General features: G+C 47.5%; 1 protein-coding gene across 2 annotated transcripts in view; it reads right to left on the reverse strand.

Moving 5' to 3' along the window:
- LOC149343429 (uncharacterized) overlaps positions 1-21,450 on the reverse strand; it is an 88,716-nt gene that overhangs the window by 12,426 nt on the left and 54,840 nt on the right. The window contains exons 2-7 of one of the 2 annotated variants that reach the window (XM_089545917.1): positions 11,111-11,335; positions 9,702-9,805; positions 7,001-7,103; positions 3,985-4,059; positions 2,461-2,547; positions 985-1,141 (exon numbers count right to left, since the gene is read on the reverse strand). In XM_089545917.1, coding sequence (XP_089402043.1) covers positions 985-1,141; positions 2,461-2,547; positions 3,985-4,059; positions 7,001-7,103; positions 9,702-9,805; positions 11,111-11,335 — 751 coding nt within the window. The remainder of the gene's footprint in view (positions 1-984; positions 1,142-2,460; positions 2,548-3,984; positions 4,060-7,000; positions 7,104-9,701; positions 9,806-11,110; positions 11,336-21,450) is intronic. The other variant, XM_089545918.1, reaches the window with a different exon arrangement.

The raw sequence follows: 21,450 nt of genomic DNA on the forward strand, positions 1-21,450 counted from the left end.
GGCAGGCTTAAAACCATACCTGTTCTAATAATTTAATTTGTGAGTTCACTACAAACGTCCTTTTTTTCTCTTATTGGATGAGGGGCATGTCTGTCAGCAGTTTGCTGTGTTATGTATTCTGTATGGTGGGCGTAAGGCGGCCGCAGCTGGAACAGGACAGTGTTAATTGAATATAAATGGGAGAGTCCTTTGTCCTGCAGTCGTCGTAGTTAGACTGATGATGATGATTATGATATGGCACGTCTAGTATTGTGGGGCTGTGGTTCGAACATGCGTTACAGGTGTAGCCTTTGCCGTGGTTTTGACTCCCTTTGGAGTAAATTTGGTAAACGATCACTGTACTCAGTTAACGCGAGTACGATTGTGGTGCGTTCAGCAATTCGTTTACGTAAGCAACGCGCTTAGAAATGCTGTAGCTGGCGCAAGGTACGGCGTTATTATGGTTTGTCTTAAACCTGTGCCGCATTGGAATGCATTACAGCACGGTTAGGCCTCTCAAAAGAAACACACAAGGTTAACCTCTCAACCTTTTGAGGAGTCGAATCATATTCATGCCCATAGAAAGATTATGCGGGTGCCTATAAAACCACAACATTGCCGTACACGTGGATAGTTAGGCGAGACACAAGGGGAGAAAAATTTACAGGGACACCTAATACCATTATGCATAGGCAAAGCGGTAGCATTAGAAACTGTTGATTCCTTTACCGGAAATGTCGTCACTTCCGGACTGATGGCGTCACTCCCAAGCATCCAATGCGAATGCTCCCGTGTGGTGATGACACTTCCCTCCAGCCATAAGGAGAACTTTATAATCAACGGCGCATTGTGGCCCACGGTACTTTAATGCTATCGAATAAAAAACAAAACTTACGCTGAAAGAATTTAAATTATTTCCTGGGTTTAGACTGCACGACTTCCACCAGTGCTCGTTGAGGGAATGACCGAAGCAGTGTTCGTGACAGTGGTCAAATAGGTACGTACCCCCTTCATTGTGCCTGGACAGGTCGTACCGGTCGATGTAGAGGTCGTGGTCCTTGTCGAGTTCCCAGAATTTGCAGTAGATGACGTAGAAGTGCTCGTACGAGAAATACTCCGTGATCTGGTTGATATCTTCTTCGTCCTCCAATAGGGACAGCACCTAAGTTCACAGATATTCATGCTGACTTTGGCACCAACCCTGCCACCGACATCACATGCGAAAGAGCGGACCGGGAGGGCTTTGCAGGGTCAGTGGAAGGACGAACATAAATGTAACCGTTAGCTGCATTCAAGGGAGCTAACGCACTTAATGGCTTAAACAAGCAAAATAAAAAAAACCGCCAATAAAATGGCAATGGCTACGACATTTCATAACAGGTGTATGTGGCTATTTCTTCACTATTTAAAGGGATGCACACGGAAAAACAGAGGATCTGCATATTATGCGGTGTTGGATATGTCATTGCACGATAGGGTATCGCCCAGTCGCAGCCCCTGTGTAAGTCGAAGAGACCCCATCTTTGATGATGCCTAGCATAAACATTCCGAGTAAGGGCAGTTGAGAAATCTGCGGTTTATCTTGGTGACCGAGCTGTGCGGTATTAGCTAGTTCTGATGTGTCCGAAAGGTACGAGTTTATGCCCTCGGAATTCTAATTAAGTGCAATGATTTTGTTTTTAGTTCCTGTTTACTGCTTAAACGGTCATGCAAAATAGGAGGGGGGGGGGGGGGGCGTGCGCATTGATAGAGCATTTTAGATGACGTTTCATAAAGATCATCAGTGTCTCATCGTAAACATCCCTCATCGTAAACATCGTATCCACTCCTGCTTGGGCCTCACGGCCTGCAGTATGCAATAAAAAAAAAAAAAAACATCGCTACAAAGCAAGCAGCAAAATCAGTTCACAAGAGATAACTACAGCTTTCGCCTCACTGAGCACGGCAGTAACATAAAATCAAGTTGTTCTAGTGATAATTTTTTCAGGTCATGCGAGAACGGTATGAAATGCGGCTACGATGAAAATCATCGTAAATTTAAATAAGCCGTTGAGGCCGCCTCTTCTAAATGCTTTAAAAAGTGAGACATCAGGGCCATAATAATAAAACGGATATTTTTCAGTTCTATTCATCTCATTATATTTACTGTTCGTCACTGACTGGAGTGACGTCGCGGTCACGTTAATTGGCCGGTCAACGCGTCAGACGATGAGATCAGAGTAGAATCGAAAGTCATATCTTGCTGTCGGTGTCATTATAATTACGTACTTCTTCCTGCAGTTCATTTGTTGTTCAGTATGCACACTAAACACGAATACACCTATGTGGGAGTAAAAAGAAAATAAGCTCTATAGAGCACTCCTTTTCTAAAGGGTGTACGCTAGGGGACTTTACTCCCTTTTAACTCCCTTCTGTTTACAGTGTGGAAACGCAGACGCGTGGCCTCTGAGAAGGCAGCCCGGGAAGGCGGACTTACTTTACCTGCAAAAAGTTGCTTTTCCTGAGTTCGGGAATGGTGATCCTGCCACTCCACGACCTATTTACACAGTAGAATATCCTAGCGATCACCTGAAAATGGGGAGCGTGCAATGAGAAGAAAAAAAAACAAGAATATGTGTGATAACACACACTCATACAGAGTACATTTTCAAGCAACAACACATCCAGCGTATGCTTCCCACCTTGGTGGCACTGATGCTGGACACCATTGCGTGCAATCTTAAAGTGACGTAACACCTGTGCAACATATATTCCAACCTAACAAACGTCTCACCGTACCGACCGTTACTGTCATGCTCCTAACTGTCTGCAGGGCCAGATTTACGAGACTTGTGAATTTTTGGAGATGGCGGTCCTACTTGCACAATGCATGTATTGAGCTTTCTGTGTAGAGAAAAAAAAAGGTATCAAGGAAACTTCTTACTCGATGGAGGAAGGGAGACACTGACCTCCATTTTAAATCTATCCTTGACCACCGGCGTCGCAGAGTTGTAGCTTCTTATACGTAGTGTATCAGGGGCCCTTCGTTTTCGCGTTAAACCCGACTTTACACAGTTCTTGAACCCACGAACAGATTTCTTAAATATCGAGTTTAACCCGATTTCTGTACCTGACAATGCGCCTTCTAGAGAACGTGCGTAAAGATAAAGAAACCGCACGGAAATTAGCGGATATATTGTGCTTTTTGAAGGGGGATGTCTTTGGTCGACTGGTGATTTTAGACTTCTTTTAAGCTCTGTCATTTACAAAGTAGTTTAATTTTAGTAAAAGTTAGGAAAGCAAGTTTCAGGATCGAGAGCCCAAAACACAGGTACTGGCCGGACGTCTTATTGACATCATTGTATTAGGCGCTATACACTATAACGACGCCGTCTTGAAGGCCTTGATTGTTTAAAATGGCCGCTGTAATGCTGAATGAATGTTTTTGCAGTGTACAAAGGCACGCAAGATTCGCATGGACGTGCGAGTGTTGCGTACTAGACTCGTAATGCAAGGTCGTGCGCCAAGGTAAAAGCCCCCTCCCTCGAGTTCCGAAGCTCACCTATCTTCATGGGGGCGCCACCCTCGAGCGGCGGAACACAGGGGGGAGGGGGCTCTTACTTTTGGTCACGACTGTACTCGGCGAAATAACTGTAACAGATGACGAAAAAATCTTTCGTAAATAGTTTCTTAGTAAACCTGCGATTTTAGTTTTTTTTAACAATGAGCAAACAGTGTGACAATTTGTTTCCTGCACAAAAATAAAAGCCTGTAGTAAATCGTCTTCTGCTGCTGCTGCTGCAAAAAAAAAAAAAAATACCGGAAAAACAACGATGTATGGAGCTTTATGATGACAGTTTGCTCGTGAACAGATTTTCTTTTTATTTCAAACCCCCCTATTTCTAGCCATTTTCGAAAGTGCTCGATCAAACCTCCAGTTTATGTTCCTGAAAAAAGTCATTTTGGGCACTCTGCCGACACACACAAATTTAGGAAGGAGCGACGCCTCAGTCGAACTGCACTCACCGTGTTAATATACCTCGAATGGAACTCGACGGCTTCTTTGAGAAAGGTGAGTCCCGGGTGTGTGTCTATCACATCCTGCAAAGCGGAAACAACCGAAGGGTGTAAACAGTGGCACACTCCAGAATATTTTCTTCGCCTATTTCCGTGCTTCTTTCATTTGCTCTCTCTCTCTCTTCCTCTGCCTGTTTTACTTCAGTGTGCTGTTCCATTTGCGTACGGAAAGCGCAGATAGCCCGGCTACAGCGCTGTCGGTCTGACAGGCAGAGGATTGCGTTAAGCGGTCACGCGAAAGTAATTGGCGAACCGACAGAAAAACAACTATGGCCGCAATAGCGCAACATGTTTCGTCACACCACCTTGTTTTCCTTTTATTTTTCGTGACGTAAACAAACTATAAGGAAACATCGAACAGAACTTCGGACAGTGACCTCTCTCTTTAATTTTTCCTTTCTTTTTATCTTCGGCGCGCGATATGTTGCTACGACCTTAGTAAGTGTAGCGTAGTTCCAGTGCAGCAACCGGTTAAAGAAAAGATTAAACACGTAAACCAGCAAATTAAAAAACGAACCCTAGCCATCTATGCAGTGTATATATTTGAGCGCAGTATAAGCACGTGATGCACGTTCGACGAAAAACCTACGAGCACAAAGGTATGCCGCGTACGGGGCAGCCACTGCGTAGCATGTGGTTAAGCCTCGGTTCCGCGTGCGCGTTCCTCTTAAACATTTTTGTGAATATTTACGTGCCGTTATATAAACTGCTCTCCACTACATCATCAGCTACGAGAGAAGCCGCGGGCGCCTATGATTAATTTCGGCCATCTGGGAAGCCTCAACAGCTGAACGCTTTCGCACTTCGCTCGCCAGCGAAAAGAGGCATTCGCGGCCACGTGTAACTAACCTACGCCGTCTCGGATATATTAGACACCTTTAGCATACCGTGTACCGTGTTACCGTTTCCGGAGTACCGCGAGCCCGCCTACCGCCGGTGAGCACGCGCTGATTGGTCCCGATGCTGCAGGCGCGCGCATAGCTGCCGGGTACGTGGCGCCATCTGGCGACGTCAAGAAGATTTGCGCATGCTCATTAGCTGCGCGCGAACTCCCGGTACTCCAGTAACGGTAACGGGAACACGGTACACGGTATGCTAAAGGTGTCTACTCTCTCGTTATAAACGAACGGCAGCGGAGAAAAATTAATGAACACCTAGACAATGCCCAGCCTGGGTTGCGATAGCACAAGGAGCCCGTCGAGGCATCTGTCGTCACTTCCGGCTGTTGACGTCACTTTCAGATTGATGTCGTCACATCATATGTGACATCACATGACGGCATGTGACATAACATGCTTGTCATGACCACGCATCACGTGTCATGCTTAGCCATACACCTCATCATACCTACCGACCATGCGTGATCACGTGACATGACACTCAGCATCGACGCAGGTGCGACACCGGACACCGCCAAACGAGTAGACAAACTCCTTACGCTATTGCACACAAGTAAATGTGTCCCGCTGCAATGATATGCCTCCACTCATGCGTCACTTGTCGCAGTACGAGAAATACTTTATGTGTATATATACTATCGCTGACGCAGTCGCAAATTGACTTTCGAAGTCTGCTACAAGGTAGGCCTGAATTCAACTACGACGCTCCAGTGTGCTCCGTTCACTTCTGACCGCGCATGTGCAAAGTGTGCATCTTATACGTGCAAACTTCATCATGGCTCCCGGCAGCAACCTTGTTCGGCTGTGGGCGCGCGTGGCTTAGTTTCTCAATGACCGCCACGCGGAAGACGACTGCGGTGCAGCAACGCAGGAGTAAAAACAGGAGTTGGGTGATGCGGGGCGTCACTCGGCAGCTGCGCAAGCCGCGCTGTGGGCTCGGAGCCCGTTCAAAAATACCTCGCGACTCCGAGCCTCGGCTGTCGTGCGGGCTGTCTCAAGACGAGGCCCCCCAAGAAAAAGGGATGAGAGCGAAAGAAACTCAGCCGTAATAAGGTTACAGCTGAACTGTGCATATCTGTGAGTTGGAGTGCGGGTTCGCGAAGTATGGAGCGTCAAGTTAGTGAAGTTTGAATGTAGCGCCCAACACAAATATTTACGCATGTGCAGCCGACTTCTCTGTACGGCAGAAAATTGGAGCGAACGCTAGACCACATCTAGCGAAAAACTTTTGATGAGCCCCTCTTTGTAGTCGTGGAAGTATAATAAGGATATTTTTAGGTCGCCGGTTATAGAGTTACTGGAAAAAAAGTTTTCATTCTAGCCGGTTTCTGCGACCACGTTACCATCGGCATGTTCCTTATGACGTCAGCAATGAACATGTGGAGCCTGCAAATAGGGAAGCTAAGGCAAGGATTTGATATTCCACGCTGTACACACTTAGCATTAGGTTAAGAAATCCGTACGCCTTACGCAACTGTTCGACACATTTCCAGCGCAGTTACGAGCAGTCGCAACAGAACGGGCGCCTCCGTATGTAATACGCACTACTTGTTTGACTAATACCGAGAAGTAACATGCTGCAAACGACCGCAGCTTATATTTGGAACATTCTGCGACAAGCTGCGCGGGGCCATGTAAAGTCAGGCATGCTAAATAACTCAGAAAGTCGTTTTCTAGACGAACACCTTCAAGTATTACGATAGCTATAACGAGTGTTGGTTTTCGTTTCCTTTCTTTCCAAGCATAAACGCTTTAATAGACCTTAAATATACGCAACATAATGACTTCTTTTGACATAAATGAATCAAAAGAAGTATAAATGAAACCCTGATAGTCGGGTTCAGCAATCAGGCCTACATATGAAGACGGAACAAAAGTTACATAATCCTCTGAGGGCGGCCGTTCTTTTTTCCTGCGCAGTGTTTCCATTTTTCTCACGAAAATCTGAAAATTTGGAACATGTCTTCCCACTGGACAGTAAACTCGGACTGAAGGTGAACTGCGTTGCCCCCAACACGATTTGCACTCAGCCAATGCGCTGATCGCGAGCCGCTGTATGTGCTCACCTGCATCATGGGGATAAAGTCCTCGGGCACCAGGTAGTTCCTCGTCCCCTTGCTGAGGATCTTGACGAACCACGTGGGCTCGTCGCGGCCCCCGGACACTATCCTGCAAGCGAGATCACATACACACGCGCACATTGAGCCAGGCGGCTCCCGTACGTGCACGGCGAAGGATGCGGATGTCTGCCGCGCCCCCCGCCCTCCCACGCTCTCCCCATGCTTTTAATTTTTATCTTTCAAACAATACTTGACCTAAAGCCCGAAGAGAAAAGCCTGAGAGTTTTTACGTTCCCCCTTTTTTTTTCTCGGCACTGTGGAGAAGTCGCTTCGAATGAACGTATAGGCCGGGATATCAAAACAACTTCAGCCGCCCGCGGTGGCTCAAGGGTTATGGAGCTGGGCTGCAGAACCGAAAGAGGCGGGTTCGATCCCGGCTGCGGCGGTCGAATTTCGATGGAGGCCAAATTCTAGAGGCCCGTGTACTGTGCGATTTCAGTGCGCGTTACAGAACCCCAGGTGGTCGAAATTTTCGGGGCCCTTCTCTACGGCGTCCCTCATAGCCTGAGTTACTTTAGAACGTTAAACCCCCCATAAATCAAAACAACTTCATTCCTGCTCTATAAAATTCGACTCATTATGAAGTCTTGCGGAAGAAATTCTATTGAATTTGTTTTCACTGCGAACGTAGCGAGTTCATATAGTGAAGGCACGATAGAAGTTCTATAAAATTTGGCTCATTATGAACTCTTATTGAGCCAATTCTAAACAATCTCTGTTGACTGCGTACAGAGCGAAATTTTATAGTTAGTTCTCGTTAAAGAGTAAATTGACTACTTAATGACCTCACTCGATAGGCAGCGAGTTCCTATAGAGATCCTTTAGAATCATTAGGCTCCCCATACATGCTCAAAAGAAACTCGACATCCATTTTTGTAAGGGCGCCATTCCCGCGCACTGGTGGCCGGATAACCTAAACATCGCGGCAGATTACGATAATGGGACAGGCCCGATGCAAAATAAGTATTACAAAGTGCTGAGTCAGCATTCAAATAAAAATTATACGCGCATTTCAGGTGCTGAATATGTGAGAGAACTGCTTAACAACTAGAGCATACCTACGTGAATGGAATATCTGACTGAATCTGTCTCCTTATCAACTTCTCCACGGCCACCTTCAATACTACCTGCCTTTAAGTACTGTCCGTCAGCCCCCACATAAAAGTCTGCAAAATTTTTGGGCTGGTACTTTCAAGTAGCGCGACTTATTCATGTAGCGAAACGATCGGCTTCGAGCTTTCCCCCTTCGTCTTGTAAACGTGCAGAGGAAAAAAAGAGGGAAAGAGAGCAGCCAACCGTAGCAGAGAGCCGAACTGCATGCTATATCGGGAGCCAGGGCACCATTTAGCCTTTATCGCTTTTGTTTACACGCCTGACCTTTTCTTTCTTTTACAGGGGGAGAGCGAATTAGCTTACTTCTACCTAGTTTTCTGCTATTTTTGAGTTCACTTCTTCTTGCCTTTCTTTAAGAATCCCCGTGCCTATATGAAGTGAAAACAAGCCATATAAAAGTCATGAAAACAAAAGAAAGAGCTCGACGTCTGCCCTGACCGGAACCTGAAAATAGAACTGGCCGAAGCACAGTGTTTACTTTCGAATTGGAAAGCAAGATGTGGTAAGGGTTTCGGGGTGCGGGCACTGTGTGCCGTTGGCCAAAAACGTTTGCAAGACAGGAGGGTCGTTATGCAGCAACACTGCCTTCTTCTAGACTGACGGAGCTCTGCGTTGGCTTGAGCCTACATACAGGCATTTAGTTCATTCGCTTAAAGGTGGAGGCGAGAGCGCCCTTCTTTCTTCATTATCCACATTACGCAAACCCTTTTAACGAATATCTGTTACGGGTATTTACTGCAAAACAAACAGTACCCTAAAAATACTCCCAGACCTCTCCTCATCGTTTACAGGCAGATGGGAGAACATTAGTTGTATCGACATCCCATGTCTAACACGGCGTCCCAGTGAATATGGTGGCCCTCCGACAGCCCAATGTCGAATATGGCGTCGGTCATTGAAATGTTATGGAAATTTCTACACAGCTACCCTGTAAAAAGAAGCCAATGCGCACTCAAACATGCTCGCAGCGCTTGGATAACACGTAGTGAGGCGGATCTGTCGGCGTTGTCGAGACCAGAGTGTAGGAGAGGTGGCGTAACCTGACGAAGTGGGTTGGGTTCAGGAGTGCCACGAGAATGAACAGCAAAACTACGGAGCTGCATTTCAAATTGTGCTCACAGCACAAACAAAGCCTCAGTACGGTGCACGTGCGTTTAAAGTCGAATTTTTTACCCTGCTTATATTGCTACTCTAGTTCAAATCCACTGCTGAACGAAGGGGATTTGGAGCTACGAAAACAAACGAAAGGTTCCTGTGATTTTTTTTTAACTTTGTTGAGGAGTACACACGAAGCTTCTTTACGGTAGGCGCGATGAGGCGCGCACATTTTACGTGTGGTGACGGCTCATTAATATGACCCACCAGTTAAACATATTTTCATATCTCCTACAGAAAAGTTTCAGAATACTCCACAATGCTCTGAAAAATACTACCCTTTCACCGGCGGGAACCATCGACGCGGTCCAAATAGATATTCCGTTCGTGCGCTCCGCATCACTAAATAACGTATTGACGCATGAATAGTGGTGCCCACCTCTTCCAGAAGTCGATGAAGACGTCGCTGGTGACGTAGCCCCTGGTCTCGCCACCGCAGGCTGAGAAAAGCGGCATCTTCCAGTAGAGGGGCACCCCGCACGCCTGTGGAGTAGACGCAGCAAGACGTCATCAGTGCACGCATAAGCGACCAGCCTTTGTATATGCAGGGAAGGATTTCAACCTCGCGACAAAGAGAAAAGACAGCAAGGCTAAATACTGAGCACATTTGATACAGTTTCGTTTGCGTCGCGTCGGCAGGTTTCCTTGAAGCGTTGCTTAGTTTTATTCGGAGCGTACAGTGGGATGATGATGATGATGATGGATTTTTATGGCGCAAGGACATCTGTAGCCAAAGAGGGCCAATGACACAAGGGTTTCTCTTCTACTCAAGGTGGGGTCAAAGACCCATTTCCCAAGCATTTCGCCCTAAAGAAGCCGAGCACCAGGCCAGAGGAAAGCTTGTACTCATTGCATCACCGGTGGGCACACGGTGGCACTGGGTATCGAACCCCGCACCTACCGCATGAAAGCGTACTGTGCAGTTCCTTTGATCTGGATTTTGTTTTGCGATCCAATTCCTTATGTAAACTCTTATGTCTCACGGCCGCACGCTTTTCTCACGGACAGTCCCGGATTTTGATTAAAATTTGAAGCTTGACACCTAGAATTATTTTGATTGCTGTCGCCCAGTGGTCCGCTCCGCCAGTGTTACCAAATTCGGCGAATGACATTGTTTGCTAGCTATCAATTTGACATCGAGGTGCCAGCTGTTAGTGATAAAGAGGCGAAATAAGGAATCGGGAAATAAATAATTACAAAATACCTCTCCTGGTCTAATTTGAAGCAGGCGAACGTACACTACCATATATTATATATATATAGGGCACAACACGCTCCTGGACTTCGCTGAATACCTGAAGTTCCATATACAGACACAATGCGGACAGTGGGATAACAATTCTGTGATGGTCTTATCACGACCAACACTTCTTGCCTCTCTGCGTTTTTCGCTACGAGGTTTTATTCTATAGAGCTGTTCAAACAATTTAAGGACTGCTGTGCGCTGCCTGCCGATGTGAAACCCTTCCTCTTCGAAAGTTGAGTTCTACTATAGACACCTTTAGCATACCGTGTACAGTGTTACCGTTACCGGAGTGTAACGGCAGCCCGCCCACCGTCAGTGCGCACACGCCGATTGGTTCCGATGCGAGAGGAACCTGCGCAGCTGCCGGGTGCATGGCGCCATCTGGTGTCGTAAAGGCGATTTGCGCATGCGCACTGACAGCGCGCGGGCTCCCGGTACCCCGGTAACGGTAACGTTAACACGGTGCACTGCATGCTAAAGGATTCTATTAATTCGGATAGGCTAATGATGTGAGCTGTCCCAACAAACCCAGCGGTGCTCACCCTGTTGATGGCGGCGAAGTTTGTCCTGGTGGCCCGACCATCCCTGAGGGCGGCGAAGGCGGCCTTCACCTTGGCCACGTGCGCCTCCAGCTGCGTCGGCGTCATGGGCTTGCCGAGCGGGTAGTAGAAGCGCGGGATGCAGCTCGCCTGTTTGGTCGACGAGCGAACCACGCGCTTCAGCGACGCCGTCTGGGACTCCACGAACGCCTTCTCGTGCTGGCTCTGCTGGGTCGAGAGTGGGGGAGAAGACTCTAGGTCAGTGCGATGAAGGACACCGTTGGCGCGAACTCAGCTCACGGACGAAAGGTGAGACCAAGGACGACATGAAGAACAGACAACGCGACTATCATCTTCAGTGTTTTCTTCGTCTTGTTGTGTTCGTCTCATGAGCAGAGTTGGCATCATGCTGCCAGAGAACAAAGCAACAAGAGTACACCTTAACCAAGGACAGCCACATTCATGATGCAGAAGCATCGCGATAAACACGTACGTGAACACGGCTGCGTAGGCAGATCGAGCACCGATGAGATTTGTATTGATTAGGTGAAATCATAGAGCTTGTAATTAACTTTCGAACAGGTATCTATCGATCGATTGAGCATCGATCAACCAATACTCGTAATGCTCGTCAACCTTTGACTGTAAAGAAAGCTCGTCGGAGCACAGGGCGTTCATATTAACGGCGCGCCATTAATCACATCAGCAAGGTGAGAGCTCCTTCATCGTCCCTACCTGGTACATAGCGCAAAACAATGTCATGCCCCACACAACTTCTCATTTAGCATGGAATAAGCCAGCAGCTTAAATTGGACCCCCTTCATATAGATATTCGATGAACCAGCGCGAAAAGACAACGGACGAGCAGAAGGACAGCGTGGACGGAAGCGCTTCCGTCCACATCGTCCTTCTTCTACTTGTCCGTGGTCTTTTTGCGCTGATTCATCAAATAACATCGAAAACCAACTAGCTCAACAGTAAGTGTTAACTGCATATAGGGGGCAATGAGGCACGCCTTATTTGATCACACAGCGGCCGCGCTTATTTCCCATCGCACCCGACCTTCCTACACCCTCCAACATGCTGCATCGGACAGCACTGCTATCTGCTATTTCGGCGGCCATGAGTTCAAGCAAGGCCTGCAGTCGGAAATGTTCGTTGTAGACACAGCACATAGTCTGCTCCTCCGCTTCGCAATCACAATGACAGGCAAGCAATGCATGCATAGAGTGCCCTTCAACCTTTCCATTCCTACATTTGGAACGCAGTGGTTCATTCTGCCACGCCCTGCAACAGGTTGTACTCTCCCTGCTGCGTAACTGGACGACGGAAGGAGCAAATAAACAGCGAGGGGCAAAAAGAGAAACTGGTTCAGGGAAAAAAGAAACATCCCTTTTTCCTCGCAGCACGGCCACCGGAAGGGCAGAGGGCGAACGTGTAGGCCCGCGCGCGTAAAAACACGCGGTGGCGTCGGCGGCGGCCAGACCTGGCCTTGAGGGTCTTCGACTGCTCTGCATGCCTTACGGGAGAGCCCCAGAATAACCACGGTGGGTGCTCGCGAGGCCCTAGGTCGGTGGGCCGGGTAAGCCTTCCCTATGCGCCGCGCGAAACGGGACACCCTAGACGAAAGTCGTGCACGAACAAGTCGAGGGTGCCGGTGGGGAGTAAATACAACTACACCTTTCTTACTCTTTCTGTTAAATCTTCTTGGACAATTACACGAGCACGAGTCAAGTACAACAAGCTTTTTGCTTTAGGTAGCTCTTTTTAATCCTTGATCATTATTTTTTACCAAATATATCGGAATTCCGAACTTGGAGATAGGTTTAACTTCTGTTTTTCTCACATTCCCGCGCCTTCCTCTACATTAATAAATAAAACGAAGCTAATCGTGTCGTGGCCCACTTACGACGCAATTTGCCATTCTTCCTCTGTTAAGTCTCACGCCTACGTGCCGCCAGTTCGTTCAAACCTGGAATATACTTATGCGGACCTCACATTTCTTACTTGGCGAAACCGATTGAATCACTAAAAAATCGCGCAGTTACGCTGTTAGACTCATCCATTGATATTATGCTCATCGTTCCAATGTCACTGCCATAAAGTCTAAAGCTAAAATGCCTTCCCCTCATCCATTGATATTATGCTCATCGTTCCAATGTCACTGCCATAAAGTCTAAAGCTAAAATGCCTTCCCCTGAGATACAAAGCAAAATCTACAGACCGGGTCATTTTCACAAATTTTATCACTTATAACTCACAGATTTAAAACCATCTCGTACCGTCTCTCTTCGCACCAGTGACGTTAACGCCTTTAATCCTCCTCGCACACGTACCACTACGCACTTGCATTGCTTCCTTGCCCAGACAGCAGTCGACCGGAAAGCCTGCCTGCCGATGCCGCACTCCACACCAGCACCGCCAATTTCAAAAGCGCTGACGAAAGTATTATGGTTTAGCCTCAGTGTTATTCATTCCCGATTCATTTTTAAGGCGAAAGCTTTATATGGCTTATTAGCAACGAAATCCGCGTCGTTGTCGGCGTCCACAAAACGTGGCCCACAAAACCCCCAATGACGTCGTCAGCAAAGAAAACAATTTCTCTCGAAGGTGCGGGGAATTGAAGCAGGGACTTTCAGACTGTGAGGCGATCACGCAAGTCATAGGCCAAAAAAACCGCTTTGCTTCTTGGCGAATAAAGGTGACCATCGCGCATGCGTTGCCTTACAACAGTATGCTAATGAACAGGTGCGTCATTAGAAAGAAAGGAAAAAATATAAATAAAAAAAAATGCTTTCGCCTTCAATGCACGCAAGTAGTCCTAAGTGCTCTCCGTAAATTTTTATATTGTATTTTCCCTCATGTAATAGCCCTATTAGAGGCAATTGAGGTGTACAATAAATAAATAAAGAGTTCTTTCAGTCAGCCAATTTTACTCATACAAAAATACATTGCTTTTCGCGGGCACTGTCATTGTGTCAATGAGTTCCCGTATCTTCTGTTGCATTGTGCCCTTGAATCGGCTCTCGGGCAATGTTTTACGACTCCTCTTCTTAAATTTATTTGTATGCATCTATGAGCCGCTATGCGCGATCGTTTCTGGCGACCCAGAGACACGAACGGCGTTTGTGTTCTGCGCACGCGTACAGGCGAGCCGCTACTCCTTATGCCTCTAAGAGATAGGGACACGTTAACATCGCAAGTACCGCGATGCTGCAGCCGGTGACGAATAGTTAACTGGTTAGTTGCGGAGGAGGACTTCCATGACATCCTTTTATTTGTAGCAACATAGCATAGTGGGCTATTTATATGTTAGAGATTATTTATATTAGAGATTATTTATATGTGGTTTTCCGATTAAAACAATCAGTTGTAAGTCAGCGCGTGTTCGTGTCTCCCTTTTTCTTGGTCCTTCGTTTTAGTTGCGCTGTTTGGTTCCTTCAAAGCACTTTGCATCAATTGCAATCCGCCCAGTGCTCGGTGCACTACATGCATGCTTCTCCGGGAGCCACGGAGCCATGCTAAAATTATCTATTATATCTAACATACATAAAATGACCCTGTGGCGTAAGCGTGCCGTAATCTCTTGGAAATGAACATCCGATATGCATCCTGTAACTAACACGCTGGATCCGGCCGTCTGGAAAGCACGCATTCGCCGGCAGGAAGCAAGCGAAACATTCGCAGGACAAACGGGCCATTCCAGTGACAAGAAACAGAGAACTTCCGCTAACCGGGCTCCACGGCGGTGCGCAGCGAATCGGTTCCAAACGGTTCGCCGATTGACGAGCGGCGCAGTTTTAAACGAAGCTTCCGAAGGGGGCCAAACCAACAGCGCTCACGTATATGTTTGCGCAGAGCTCGACAAACAGCGTCCGGAGCTAAAAGGCAGCGTGGGTGCGCGTAAACGCGCTTCTACGGGGGCCGCGTGCTTTCTTGGAGGCTTTGGCTCGACGAGACCTCGCCAGCTCCGAAAAGCGCCGTTACTCTTGCTGGCTAAGGAACGCAGAGGAGCGCGCAGCGGGGGTGCAGCTACTCCCTTCTCTCTCTCTCTGTATACCCTCCCCCTCCCCTCTTCTGTTTGCTGGTTGGAAACCAAAAGAAAAACAATGGGTAGAAGGTTACGATAATACATTGCTCTGAGACCTGTTCGCAAGGATGTGTTGCTGGGGAAAACAGTGGATCCAAAAGGGGCTTTTTGCGCAGTAATGGAAGAAAAGGCAGTGGAAAATCCTGACAGCCAGGCTAACATGTAATCCTAATTGCTGGTACCGTAACGAGTGGAAGCTGGAGTGAACCGCCCAAGGAAGGGGGCTGTCAGGCGAAAGAGACACGACGTGCAGCCGGTGACGTCACGGAAAGCTAAAGTGGTCAACGGAGCGTCTCGAAATTAATAATTTTATTCGACCAGTAAAAGTGGACATGGTTTTGAATGGGCCTTTAAAGAGGCGCGTCTTTCACTCTTGTCAGTTTTTGCCTGGCCAAGAAAAGGAAACACTTTTCTCTAATTATCAATGTTGGTGACTCGTGCGGAGAAGGAACCAAGGGTAGGTGGGATCCTGGAATAGGTACTCCACTCACCGCATCAGCAAACCTTTTCGAAAAAATAAACAGTTTATATACCTCTCTGCCCTCAAAGTGCTTGTTATCGTCTACGTGCAAACTGGTATAAAGACTATCATTCTTTCAGTAAGATAACTTTAAAAAAAAGGTTGCACTCTATCTCGTCCTCGAGAATAAGAAGGATGGCTTGGTGATGAAAGCCGCACTCTATTGACCAGCTCCTTTGGCTTCTCTAATGGCATCAGCACTGCATCGCCCAACAAATGTAATACATCCACTACTGGTAGAGCCATGCAGTAAGCAAAACTAAGTACGGAGCATCGTGTTTTGAAGTCTAGTCATAAATAAATGAAAGGCAGTAAGTCGGCTCCACGTGACAGCCCCAGAGGAGTTTTATTGGCCAAGGCCAGGTCTCGGCCGTCAGGTGGGGCCGACTTTAGCGTATCCAGAAAGAGAGAAGGAAGAAAGGGACCGGCGTCAAGAGAACTTGGCTTGATGAGGCCGGCCACTTGACGTAACGTTCCCTCTTTGAGTTTTCTTTCCTCCACGTTTAACGCCATCCTTTTTATATTGTCGACATTTCGTGCCAAATGTCGCCGGTAGCCGACAGGTGCAACGCCGAGAACGCAGTAGCAGTTACTGTTTTACTGTATATAGTAACTCTAACAGTAAGAGTCTCGAACACAAGTACGCGAGGTACGACTGAGATATGACAAGACTTAGGGATAAAAATAGTCAGTCAGTTTGAAATGAGCAAAAGGAGGTTAGGGGATGGGTGGAGTACGATCAAAGAGTAGCTTAGCTAGAAAAACTATGGCCACAAAACGTCCAAGTTTTTCTGGGCAGCGCGCGTCACGGTTACTCACGCGGAGCCCTGGTGGCGTAGGAGACCTGGCCGTCGTCGCCGGAGCATCGCTGCCCCGTCCGGGGAGTAGGCAAGGCCATGCTAGCTCATGCATGCCCCGGCCGCCGACAACGCGCGTTTCACCGACGACATACGCCCCTCCGGTCGCCACCGAGTTGCGCCGCAAAAAGATCCCCGTGTCTCGCTTGCTTCCCGCTTATCACACGCGCTGCGCTGCCGTATTGCGCACGCCGGGCTTGGTTTCCTGCCGCGGGTGCACGCGCACGTCTGCACTCGCACATTACGCGCGGGAAAGGCGCGGCGCCGTACTACAGAAGGATCGGCCCGCGGGCGACAGGGTGTATAAATACTACATGGCCCATGAAAAGTATCTAACGGTACGGTATTGCATTTTATGGTATTGCATGGTATGGTATTGCATGGCATGGCATTGTATGGTGGGTACGGTATGGCATGGCTGACATGGTACGGTATGGTATGGTGCGGTGTGGCATGGTATAGTGGCATTGTATGGTATAGGGTACGGCGCCGGGTATGGTATGGTGTGGTATGGTATGGTATGGTATGGTATGGTATCGCATAGTATGGTGGTGTATGGTGGGGCATGGTGGGGCATGGTGGGGCATGGTGTGGTAAGGTGTGGTATGGTATGGTATGGTATGGTAGATAGGGCATATTATATTGGGCAGGCTCGTATTTGAACAATGTAATTTTTCAAATAAATAATTTTCATTGTTATTATTATTATTATAAGGCGGCGTATCGTATGCAGCGCAGTACGTAACGCGTTACAAAGAATTGATTACTTATAACAAATTTTCTACAAATTTTGTAATCCATCTGTCACTTTTTTGCAGGGTTAACGTTCTCAGTAATCCGATCATTTTTTCTCGAATCGATTATGAGTACTCAGTTACTTTATATTCGGAAAATACGTAGCAGTCGCAATTATAACTTCGAGAGCCTGACCTTGGTGGCAAACACTAGTGATAGCGCGGAATATTCCTTCGTGATAGAGGAACAATGGGTGGGCTGCAGGAGAAGCTAGTTAAGCTGTCCGAACATGAAATCGTGAGCGGCCTGAAATTTGACTAGACCCGCCTTCCGCGGTTCGCGGATTTCTTTCCGACGGCAGAACAGAATTTCATGCTCAGTGAACTTGAGCTTTTTCCCGTCAGAGCACGAACACCTAAGCGCGGCGCTTTGCGTAACTACGAGCTGGTCCGCAAGGTCTCTGTATGCTACAACTCCACTCTCCCCTCCAGCGCGTACACTGGTAGAATTTTCAATGTCGCTGCTTATGTTATCACAAGGAAACGAGGAAAAAATACCGAAGAAAACTTAGAAAAACAAGTGCTGGGTGAATTAACGGCGTATGAACTGCAACAGACAGCAGATCAAAGAAGCCACACTGGCTCAGTGTACAGCATGTATGCCTCTTATGCCCGCATGTGTAACATTCTGGGGCAAAAATTTGCAATATTGAAATTGTAAGGTATTGTTATGGAAATATTGAAGGCAATGGTCCATATTCTTCCGATGTGTAGAAAAACTTTTTCTTTTCGAGTGTCCCCATCACTCGCATCGAGAAGTTAAGACTGCCATAGAAAAAAAAAATGAGGAACGCTTTTGAAAACAGCAAAAACGGTAATAGCGAAAAAATTCAAGCTTGCCGAAGGGAGATCCGTTGATATATTGATTGGTATAGTGAAATCTTATAATATATGAAAAAAATGCGTTCATAAACTGGTTCCTGTTCAAAAATGATTTTTTCCAGGACTGTTCGGTATGTAAAAGTGGGAAGAAAATAAAGTAAACGTAATCGATCACTCTTTTGTAATTTTTCAGTTACTTTTCGGGGCTGAGACTGACCAATGCAGTCAGTTACATTTCAGATAAAGTAATCGTAATCGGTTACTTCTTTTCTGTATCGTGTGCGAGACTGATAGTATGGTGTGGCGTGGTATAGTAGACTATTGCGTGAATGGTACAGTACTGTGTGATGTGGTGTGGTATGGAATGGTATGGTTGGTGCGGTGTGCTAATATATGCTGTAGTACGGTGGGGTGTTGTTGGTAGGGTAGTGTATGGTATGGTATATATGGCGTGATGCGGTGTGGTGTGATGTCGTATTGTACTGCATAGTACGGTATGGTCTGATGTGGTGTGGTAATGTATGGAACGATATGGTAAGGTAATGCGTGGTATGGTATGATGTGGTAATGTATACCTCACCATACCCCACCGTGACAGTGGTAGGGTATATCGCTTCTTCTGCAGCATAGTTGTTATCAACTCATTAGTGCAGTGCAGTGGAGTTTAAAGAAAATGACAAGGCCAGACGTAAGTACTGACTTCAGTCGTTTGGCTGGCCCAGACACCACACTGCAAGATTGCGAGACATTTTGCGAGACATATATAAGGAATGTCCGCTGCGCAGCTGCTGAATTCAAGATGCATGAAGGACGCACAAGGTCATGGGAACCCAACACGCAGGGCATGATATACATACAGGGGCACTGGCAGATAGAACTTCTGCGCCACAAGAGAAAGTTTCAAGCATGGTCTCAAAGTGCTAACTGCACATGCGAAGTACAGTACCTTGAAAATTAAAACTTCTGGAAGGAAATTTTGATGGAAATGCCGAAAAGAAGATGACAAATTAAACTGAACCGTATTAAAGAAAGCGCCTCGGCTATATTTTCGCTAAGCCGTGCCGGGTTATTTAGTAAGCTATCCATGAAGACTGAAAACTCCTAAGAGAGTTTGTCCTTGAATAAAGATGAATCGACGTAAACTACTCAAGACCATCCACTCGTTCTTTTATATTTTTTAATGGCACTATGTAGGCAATAATCAGCTCAGCGGATTCAAGGGCGGCTTGGAAGTACTGGGGGGTCGTTTGACGACAAGCCTGAAACACCTTTCAAGCACACATACACAAACTGGTTGGGGCCGACGCATATTCTATACTGGCTAACGCCGTCGCAGACCTGATAAGATATGAGGCACGAGCAAGGCTTCCGCATGCTACTGTCGCAGTCCAGAAACTGCGTGACTGGAGGTTGGTCAAGAGGTCTGGAAAGAGCGCACTCGGCAGTATTGCCACAGCGAGAGTCTCGTGCACAATGGCCTCCAACTTGCTGCAGTGGCTCGTCTCACTGGATGATGTTAGCACAGCCACCTTCTCCAGTTCGAGAACAAACAAAATTAATGACCTTATCGTAATAAGCAACTATTCGAAGGCCTTATTGGCCTTGACCGCTGGCGTAACAGTGCGCCCGACGTTTGCAGCAAAGTGAGGGCTGCTCTCTCTGCATCTCAGTCCAATGGAAGGCGAGGCGTACGTATCACACGAGCAGCTCGGTTCGGTACAACGCTCAGAATGTCGCCTCAGAGAAATATGGCGAACGCATCGCAGTTTGCCACTGGCGGTACATTCTGAGCGCGAAAGATGAGCCACACATTTCATCGTTTGAGGAAAGATGCAACTTGACATCTAAAGCGTGGATACAGGCCCTGATTCGCTTACGCAACCGCAGAACGCAACACGGCGAATCTAACGCTCTCAGCTGTTCTAAGGCACATCAGTGGTTAGAAAGAAAAGAAGAAAAAAGCGAGTTTTAGAGCGAAAAAGTACGGGTATAGCGAGCTTGTTATTTTCAACTTGGACGATATATTGTCTCCCGCCGCGCCGCAGGAGCACACAAGTTTCGCTACCGCCAGACACACACACACCCTCGCGTTGTTTGCACTTTTCATGAGTGAGCACCCTTGTGTCCGTCTCCTAGCCTTAGCTTGATAGCGTTACCTTTAGCTTGCGGTTTCCCCCTTTTTTTTTTTTCTCCGCGGTAGCTCGGACCGAGTGGAGACGTTGTTTACAGCTCCTCACGGCGAACGTGTGACACTTTGGAAAAAGCTAAAGGTAGCTAAAGGGTTCGCACGTTGCCATCTGTTCTCACGGCGCAAGCACCGCCGCGGAGCTCATAACGGCAAAGAAAGGTCGCGACGCGTGCAGGGTTCCCTTGTGACGGGGGCATCTGTGTCCTCAATGCGAAAAGGATAAAGCGGAAGTGGCTGTGCCGCCATTCCGTACACTATCTCTCTAACCCGTTCTAGCTCTGTTTTTCCTTCCCACGCGGCGCGGTTCAGGCGTCCAACCAGAGTGAGACGGTTAAAGCGCCTTTCTTAATAATTTAATTGAATTTACCCTAGCCTACCGTAACGTAACCTGCCAGCAGCATGCAAGCTAAGTCAAGGCAGTTAGACGGTATTCTGAATTGAAACATTCTGCATAACTGCGACGGGTAGCTAGTGCGCGCAGACCGAGTAAGATTTTAACCTGAGCTCACGTTGCTATTAGTGGCCTTAATTATCGCCAGCTAGGCCTACGGTGGTATGCGTCACCGCGACTCACTTTCAGTCGCAGACGCTTTCCTCACTGAATGACAAAACAAGCCTGCGGTGTAAACGAGCCGAATGACTTTCTACGAAGCACACCCGTACGATTAAACGCGGCGGTAATAAGAGGGACAACAGACCTGATAGAGAGGTCGATGTCTTCCTGCAAAAATGTATGAGAAATTCCGCATGCGGAAAAGAGGGCGTGGGTAGGGGCAGTATGTAAGGTATTTCACTTCATTCGCCGCCGCGGTGGCTCAGTGGTTATGGTGCTCGGCTGCTGACCCGAACGACGCGGGTTCGATCCCGGCCGCGGCGGCTGGAATTTCTTTGGAGCAGAAATTCCAGAGGCCCGTGTACTGTGCGATGTCAGTGCACGTTAAAGAACCCCAGGTGGTCGAAATTTCCGGAGCCCTCCACTACGGCGTCTCTCATAGCCTCAGTCGCTTTGGGACGTTAAATCCCATAAACCAAACCAAACCATCATTTGCATGCGCATCGCGTGTGTGCACCA

Source organism: Amblyomma mixtum, chromosome 5 (assembly GCF_055824585.1).
Source record: "Amblyomma mixtum isolate Tamu chromosome 5, ASM5582458v1, whole genome shotgun sequence".
In the NCBI taxonomy this organism is placed as follows: domain Eukaryota; kingdom Metazoa; phylum Arthropoda; class Arachnida; order Ixodida; family Ixodidae; genus Amblyomma; species Amblyomma mixtum.